At 43.8% G+C, this 8,633-nt stretch overlaps 1 protein-coding gene across 1 annotated transcript in view; it reads right to left on the bottom strand.

Moving 5' to 3' along the window:
* Positions 1–5,706: 5,706 nt before the first annotated feature.
* Positions 5,707–8,633, bottom strand: part of LOC146188188 (uncharacterized) — a 40,142-nt gene continuing 37,215 nt past the window's right edge. The window contains exon 2 of the mRNA XM_084605005.1: positions 5,707–7,112. Coding sequence (XP_084461131.1) covers positions 5,875–7,112 — 1,238 coding nt within the window. The 3' untranslated portion in view covers positions 5,707–5,874. The remainder of the gene's footprint in view (positions 7,113–8,633) is intronic.

Here is an 8,633-nt window from a genome sequence, read left to right as displayed (position 1 = left end):
ACCGATGCTAAGCTGCTCGAGTATGTGTCGTCCAGCTTCGATATATGCGGCGCTTCTGCAAATTCGTCCATCGTGTGGTGGATTCCTAACTGTAGCAGGAGCTCAGCGCTAGTCGGGTCTGGCAGTCCAAGTGCTGTCTTGTATACTCTGCGTGTAATCATTTCTATTTTGTTCTCCTCCTTGTACCAATTGTGCATGGCAGCCACGTAGGTCATGTGGCAGATGACGAAGAAGCGCACAAGTAGACTCAAGTTATTGTCTGGCATGCCAGTTCTCCTGCTGATGACTTTAGTTATCGGATTTGGACGTCTTCTTTATGAGCTTATTGACCGTCTCTTCATTTACGCTGTTGGATTCGAGGATCATCACTAGAACTGTTTTTTTTTTCCACGGTGGGGATGGTTCCGTCGTCATTTGTGGTTAATCTGTTTTTTTTTTTCATATTCTGTCTCGTGCTTGGATCCTTTGGGAGGCTGTCCCTTCTGCGTGGGGCGGTACAGCAGGAGCACTACCTTCTTGCGCGGATGGAGGAGCCGCATATTCTCAGTTATTCTTTCACGACATCAATCGCTTCCTGCGTCGAAGATTCGAGCTGGCCGTTGCTCCGCCTTTATTGCTCCGCTCTTTTCGTGTATTGAAGCAAAAACCACTACGCTAGGTTTAATCGCGCTTCGTGCGTATGAGAGTTTGACCTTCAAGTGGCCCTGAGATACCAGCGCATTTCTTTTCTTGTAAACCAAATTACAATTGAAGCGAAAGTTGTTGCGACTGTAAGAAGAAGGCAAGGCAAATGTACGGGCCTGTTACTTGGCTCTGTAGCTGAGCCACCTCCGCTACCTCGTGCTGACAGAAGAGACAATAGGGAATGAAAGAAGAAGGAGGAGAGAGAAAGACGCGCGTCGCAACACCCGTCATCCGCCACCGAAGCGGCGGCTGGGCAATGACGGCCTACAACAGATAAAATTATGGTGGCAGGCGAGCCCCCACCCCCCATAGCAAACGGCAGGGACCTACTATTCCGAGCCCCATAGGGCCAGGAGCTGTCAGTCACCCTTCCCGTCTCTTGAAGCCAACTCTTCACTACGGTAGGTATCGCCGGTCTTCGCGCCACATTAAATTTGACCTTCAAGTGGCCTTGGCCTAATTAATTGTGGGTGCCCGCGATTCCGCGGTGTCCACACAAAGTATACTTCGCCTTCTTTCTCCAAAACCTAACTTAAACGGCGAAGCAGCCCTGTGTTGTGCGATGTCAGTGCCCGTTAAAAGTTCCCAGGTGGCTGTATTTACTCTGTAGCCCTTCACTATGGGACCTTTTTCACTCTTTCCACTTTCACTCTCACGTTCCTCCCTTTCCTCGAGTACGACAAACTGTACTGTTCCTTTCTTACAAACCAATTCACAATTTAGAAGAGAACACATATGAAAACATGACCTTGACCTGGTTATGTGTATGTCTCAACCATTCCGTGGTGTCCACCAAAAAGTATAAAGCTGCTTCCTTTAGCCAAAACCTAACTTAAAGAAAAATTATGAAAAACCGCTTATTTAAAAGGCGATATTACAGAGGCTATCACTGCAACGCTCACTACGTTCGCTCTATCAGAACGTTCAAGCCATTCTTAACCCTCTAGAATGTTTCGTACGAAACCTATCGAGCATTTCCTTCCAGTTGCGCTATGTATTCAATCCATGATTGACGTTCGCTACCGTATAGTGAGCGTTTTTAGGATACAGGTTGGCTTTATTCATGGTAGCCGACCTCTTGTCCGTGGAAGCTATGATGTGTAGAAACAAAATTAGAACTCGCAAAACTCTGTCATGTCATCTTAAAACGGATTTCTTCGAACAGTACAATAATCGAAACAATATTGTTATAAACGTGTTGGCTTGTTTTTTGCAGAACTTGTGAACGAAATTTATACGAGCCATGAGGGAGTTAGTCCGGCAGGAGGGAAAATATATATGAAACTCGACAAAATATGTAATTTGGGGGTCTAAATACAGACTGCAACACATATACAAACAAAGAAAATAAAGAAGACATTACATATTAATCACATATTTTGAGTATTTTTGAGTTGCCTTTCGGATTCTAGGTAAAACTAAATTAGCAAAAAACCCATAACTCTATCATTCGGAGCAAATACTTTGAGTTGCGTCCTTGGTGACAACACCAAAGGGCTTAATGAATTGAGTTCGAGGAAAATGGCAAATTCTTAACGTTCATTGACATTTAAGTGACGCCTGCAAGAAAAACGCTGCTTCGGACGGAGAAAATAAAAAGAGAATGCGGGCGTAAATGCGTTGTTCGAGCAGCAACAATCACGCTGATAATGCCACTACAGTATATATCCACCATACTGACAGCCATTATTCTTGTATTAAGCCTGGGAAGCATATCCTGGTGCGAAAAAGCAATTTGCGATTCCAGCTGTGAAGAGGTTTGGAAGGTAAGTAGATATAATTGTTTTCGTTTCGATTTTTAGTAGATTAGAAATTAACTTAAACTCTCCTAAGTGGAATTCACCCTTCCACTGAAGTCTCGCCATCGGACAGCGCATCCAAGTAATTTTAAATTTAAAAAAACTTGCATAGAGAAGAGGTTCAAACCTATTAAAAGGAATTGTAAATAACATCACCAAATTTTGTTAATAGAAGGCTCTGCAATTCTCTCTTCCCACACCTGGTGCTCCTTAATTAAGCACGCAGGGAAAGGCAGACGAAATTGATTCAAAATATCGCGGCACGCGACATCGCGATGAAGTCAATACCTGCAAGTCAATATATCGATTGTTGAAACCTCCTATATAAAATCCCTACACACGTGCATTTGAGGTATGAATATATTTTTTATTTATTTATTTATTTATTCGATACTGTTAATCCCATCAGGGATCGTAACAGGAAGGGCATAAAAATACAGAGGTACAAAATATAGTAATGGCAATTAATCAAGTACATGAAAGAATATGATACCAAAATTATGCATAACAAATTAAACTATAGCAATAAGACAGACTGAGATGCGTATGACAAGATTTTCGCGGACAAATAATACAAGTGAAACACAAACAGAAGGAGAAAAATTCGTAATGACATAAGAACACAGTAATTAGTCAGATGTAAGTAGCTTATGTTTCACACGTGTACTAAAAGCATTTAATGATGAATTATTAACAATGGATGTGTGTAAGGTGTTCCATTCGCGTATAGCACGAGGGAAGTATGAATATTTGAAAGTGTCAGTACGGAATGAAAACTCGTTTAGAGTGTGAGCGTGATTATTACGTGTTTGTCTTGTTTGCGATTTTGATATGTATCTTGAAGTGTCGATTTTTAAGTGATTGTGTATTAGCTGGTACATGGTTTTAAGGCGCGCTAGTTTTGCTCTGTTTTGAAGGGTGAGTAGTCCTGCCTGTTTGAGTAGTTCTGTTGGTGAGTCTGTCAACCTGTGTTTGTTATATATACATCTGACCGCCTTCCTCTGTACTGCTTCTATCTGTTTAGTAAGCTTGTTAGTGAAAGGGAACCAGACAACATTGGCATATTCTAGAACTGGCCTGACAAATGTCTTATAGGCGAGTAGCTTTGTTTCCGATGGTGCTTGTTTAAGGCGTCTGTTAATGAAAAATAGCTGTTTTAAGGCGGTTGATGTGACAATGTTAACATGAGAATCCCATCTGAAATCAGAGGTCAGTGTTATGCCTAAAGATTTATATTCGGAAACCGAGGCAAGGGGAATGTTGTTTAATGTGTACTGAAAAACTGATCGATGTAACTTTCTGGTTATGGATAAAGTAACTGATTTTATAACATTAATAGTCATTTGCCATTCTTCACACCACTTTGTCACTGCTGTTAGGGCGTTATTTAAAGTTATATGGTCATTGACAGAGTTAATTTCCTGGTAAAGTACACAGTCATCGGCGAAAAGTTTAATATTGTGAGAAACACTAGTAGGTAAGTCATTTATAAAAATTAAAAATAATGCTGGGGCCAGAACACTGCCTTGTGGTACACCGGATGTTACATTGGCTGTTTCGGACCTCGCGTTGTTAATTTCGACGAATTGAGTACGGTCAGTCAGGTAGTCAACAATCCAATCTACTATGGGGCCAGCTCCAAAGGTTGCAGTTAGTTTCATAATAAGTTTAGAGTGTGATACACGGTCGAAAGCTTTAGAAAAGTCTAAGAATATTAGGTCGATTTGTTTCTGCTGATCAATGGCGAAGGATATGTCATGTGTAAGTTCGGTTAGTTGTGTGACTGTAGAAACTCCTTTCCGAAAACCGTGCTGAAGAATTGTTAAAATTTGATTTTCTTCTAAGTAGGTTGTTATGTGTTTTAAGATAATGTGTTCCAGTAGTTTGCATACTGTGCTGGTTAGTGAAATTGGTCTGAGATTTGAGGGATCTGATTTGCTTCCTGTTTTATGTATAGGTGTCACTTTAGCTATTTTCCATTCTTTAGGGAGGGTGTGCGCTGACAACGACTTGTTAAAGAGTACCACTAAAAATTTTGCTACCCATTCGGCATATCTACGCAAGAAGATGTTAGAGATTCCATCAGGCCCTGATCCTTTTTTTGTGTCCAAGTTTAGTAAGAGGTTTAAGACACCTGTTTCTGTTACGGTAAGGGGTTCTAGGTAATTTCCGGAGCAAAAATTAGTACGAGGCGTAGTTCCGTTGTCTGTAGTGAAGATAGAAGTAAAGTAGTTATTCAGCGCGGCTGCAATATTTCGGTTTTCGTCTGGAGAAGCTTGATTTTCATTTCTTGATTTAGGGCTCAGGTGACGCCAGAACTTTTGGGGAGCATCTTTTAAGAAGCGAGTCAGCGTATTAGTAAAGTAAAATGTTTTAGCTGTTTTTATTTTGGATTTCAAATCAGTGATAGCCAAGGTTAATTTTTCAATTGTTCTCGGTGATGGATGGCGTTTTTGCACTTTTTTCAGTCGTCGAACTTTTCGTTTGGCATGAATTACGGCTCGAGTTATCCATGGATTACGTTTGCGTATTCTTTTAGTCTTGGTAGGCACATAATTAGTGATGCAATATGACACAACGTTTTTAAATCTCTGCCACAATGTTTCTATATCAGTGTGTATGCCATCCGAGAGATGTTGAAATAATGTTAGTTCGTACGATAAAATATCAAGTATGGTAGTGTCGTCAGCTCGGTTGTAGTCGGGATACGTTATTGTTGATTGCAAACAAGGTGCATTATAGTGATGCGGGACAGAACACCTTACTAGTTTGTGGTCAGACAGGCCATTTAAAATTTCCACATTGGTTTCTTGACAGGGGAAATGACTACTCAGGAAAACTAAATCTAGAATGTTGGAGCTGGTTCCTTGTACACGTGTGGGTTCTGTTACGATTTGCGAAAGGTTAAAAGAAAGCATTATATCAAAAACAACATCGGCGCAAGGTGAATTATGGTGCAGGGTGTTCCAGTTAATATCAGGAAGATTGAAATCACCTAAAAGTATTAGTCTCGCCCCCTTAACATGATGTTGCATATACGTATACAATGATTGGAGTATGATAGGATCACAACAAGGACTAAGATAGACGCAACCCACAACGATGGTAGAATCAGAAAAGCAGAGTTTGCAAAAGATAGCTTCTACCCCTTCAACTTCAGGTAACGTAAGGAAACTTATATCTTTTCTTATCAATAATGCCACGCCTCTGCCTCGCGTCGGCCTGTCTTTGCGTGATATGGAATAATTTGGGGGAATTACTTCAAAGTCTTTAATTTCTTTTGTTAGCCATGTTTCAGTTATCGCCATGAATTCTGGCTTTAAACCTAATAATAAGGATTCTAGGGGACCGACCTTATTGATAATACTACGCGCATTAATGTTCACGAAGGTTATTTGGGACGCTGTGGACGGCGCGAGCGTAGAGTCCGTGTACCTGTGTTTTGGTTTTTTGTCTCGGTTAGTGAAGGTGTAACTGGAGGAGCTGCAACTGGTAACACTTCACAATTTTCGTTGTCCCAAAAATAAAGTTCACCGTTTATTTTTAGTTTGTCGTAAACCAGCGACACTTTCTCGCCGCGATCTTTTCTTGGTTTCCCGTATTTCCATAGCTTTTTTCTGATTTCGCGGACACGAAGCGAAAAATCTTCACTTATGGTAAACTCGGTGCCCTTTAATTTGTGACAGTTGCACAAAATGTTCGTTTTTTCCCTGAAATCTAGAAGCTTTAGTATTACAGGCCTTGTTTTGTTTTCCGTTGGTCTACCTAGTCTGTGAATGCGTTCTATTGCAACTTCTTCCAGTTTTAGGGATTCTTTCAAAACTTCTTCATTTACAGTTCGCTCCAGAAATTCGCTATTTTCTTCTTCCATTTCAGGGATGCCATAAATAATAAGATTTGATCTTCTGGAGCAATTCTCAAGATCGTCTAGCTTTAATTCCAGAGATAATACGACCTGTTGAAGATTGGCAATATGATCGGTACCTGACGAAAGTTTGTCTTCAAGGAGAGTAAGGCGTTCTAGTTGGTTGTCTATTGATGTTAGCCTTTCTTCTTTTATTGTCTTTATGTCATCTGCTATATTCTGTAACTGTTGCGAAAGTTCTGCCATGTCAGGCCCAGGATTACTCTCAACGTCACCCGCAAGCAGTAACAATTTCATCACATGCACCACATCGCGCACTGTGTCAAGAAGTACCGCAGGGCACGGCAGCACAACAAGGCATCGCTCGCTAGATCGAAAACATTTTCCAAAGCGCTTTCTTACCTGCACGAGGAAGACAAGTGGATTATCCATCTTTGCGCAAGCCCAGCTGCCGTGCCCTTTGGTTCGAAATCCTTCGGTCAAGTCTTTTATAGTCCAAGAAGCTTGCAGCGCCGCTCCGCATGGCTTGAAGGCCACACAGTCGCTGCCGCTAGTCGTTGGCGATGGTAGGTGCCAAAATTCGTCCGTGGATCGTAGGACCGGGGGCGTTGCAAAATTGTCGTTCCGTAGCACTTGCACATGTTCGGGCTGGAAATGCTGACGTGGTTGTTGGCATCCCGATGGTATCACCAGCAGGCTGGCGATGATCTGCACGAGGAAGACAAGTGGATTATCCATCTTTGCGCAAGCCCAGCTGCCGTGCCCTTGTTAAGGAATTGTTAAGGAAAATGTACACAGCGGTAACTGCTAGTTGACTGTCAGAAGCACTCGCCACCAGAACAAACCCAGCTTAGCCTGAGCGTCGTCTTCTTCACAACACCACAGCAGCGCGGCGTCATCTCGATACTGTGCTCCGTAACAGTACTCCCCGCGCGGGAGAAGCGCCGTCCCGGTGCTGCCTACACAAGAGAACTTGAATGGTATGGTTTCAGACGGGCGACGTGCACGATTTCCGGATGAGTGGTTGTGGAAGGATATTTGGGCTGTAGAGGGGCGATCTCATAGCTGACATCGGTGACTTGCCGCAGGACGCGGTAAGGACCCACGTAGCGAGGCAGGAGTTTCTCGCACATCCCCAAACGGCGGGCCGGAAGCCAAAGAAGCACGAGGGAACCAGGAGGGTAGTGAACGTCTCGGTGATGTAGGTCATAACGACGCTTTTGTGAGCACTGAGTCGCGCCAAGCCGGTCTCGAGCAATGTGGCGGGCGGCATCAGCTCAGGCGATGGCATCCGAAACGTAACTACAGGAAGAGTCATCAAGAGGCAGCAAGGTGTCGAAGGGGAGTAAAGGGTCGCGGCCGAAAAGTAGATAAAAGGGAGAGTATCCGGCGGTATCATGGCGTGAAGAGTTGTAGGCGAACGTGATGAAAGGTAAGGAGATGTCCCAGTCACGATGGTGATCGGACACATACGTAGATAGCATGTCGGTCAGTGTGCAATTCAGGTTCTCAGTAAGACCGTTCATTTGCGGATGGTAAGCCGTGATGAATTGGTGACGAGTAGCGCATGAGCGGAGAAGGTCATGAACTACTTTAAAAAGGAAACAGCGGCCACGATCTGTGAGCAGTTGACGCGGAGCGCCATGAATCAATATTACGTCATGCAAAAGAAAGTCGGCAACGTCGGAGGCGCAGCTGGTGGGGATGGCTCTGGTTACAGCATATCGGGTAGTATAATCAGACGCCACAGCAATCCATTTGTTCCAGAAGTCGACGTCGGCAAAGGCCCAAGACGATCAAGGCCGACACGAGAAAATGGCTCAGTCGGCACTGAGATTGGTTGCAGGGGCCCGCTAGGTTGAAGCGAGGGTGTCTTGCGGCGCTGACATAGCTCACAAGCGGCGACGTAGCGACGGACAGAGCGGTAGAGATCAGGCCAGAAAAATCGGCGTCGCACACGGGCGTACGTGCGTGATACGCCCAAGTGTCCTGCTATAGGGGCGTCGTGAAGTTGGGCGAGGACAGTAGAGCGCAGATGAGCCGGAACAACCAGTAAAAGGTCCGCGCCATCTGGACGCATATTGCGTCTGTATAATGTCTCGTTATGGAGCACAAACCCAGCACCTCCACCAAATGTTAAGGAAAATGTACACAGCGGTAACCGCTAGTTGACTCTCAGAAGCACTCGCCACCAGAACAAACCCAGCTTAGCCTGAGCGTCGTCTTCTTCACAACACCACACCAGCGCGTCGTCGTCATCTCGACACTGTGCTTCGTAATATAAA

Source organism: Amblyomma maculatum, chromosome 5 (genome assembly GCF_055883805.1).
Source record: "Amblyomma maculatum isolate TAMU_Amacu chromosome 5, ASM5588380v1, whole genome shotgun sequence".
NCBI lineage: Eukaryota > Metazoa > Arthropoda > Arachnida > Ixodida > Ixodidae > Amblyomma > Amblyomma maculatum.
The sequence above is the reverse complement of the archived record's forward strand: the minus strand, read 5'-3'. Positions and strand labels throughout refer to the sequence as shown.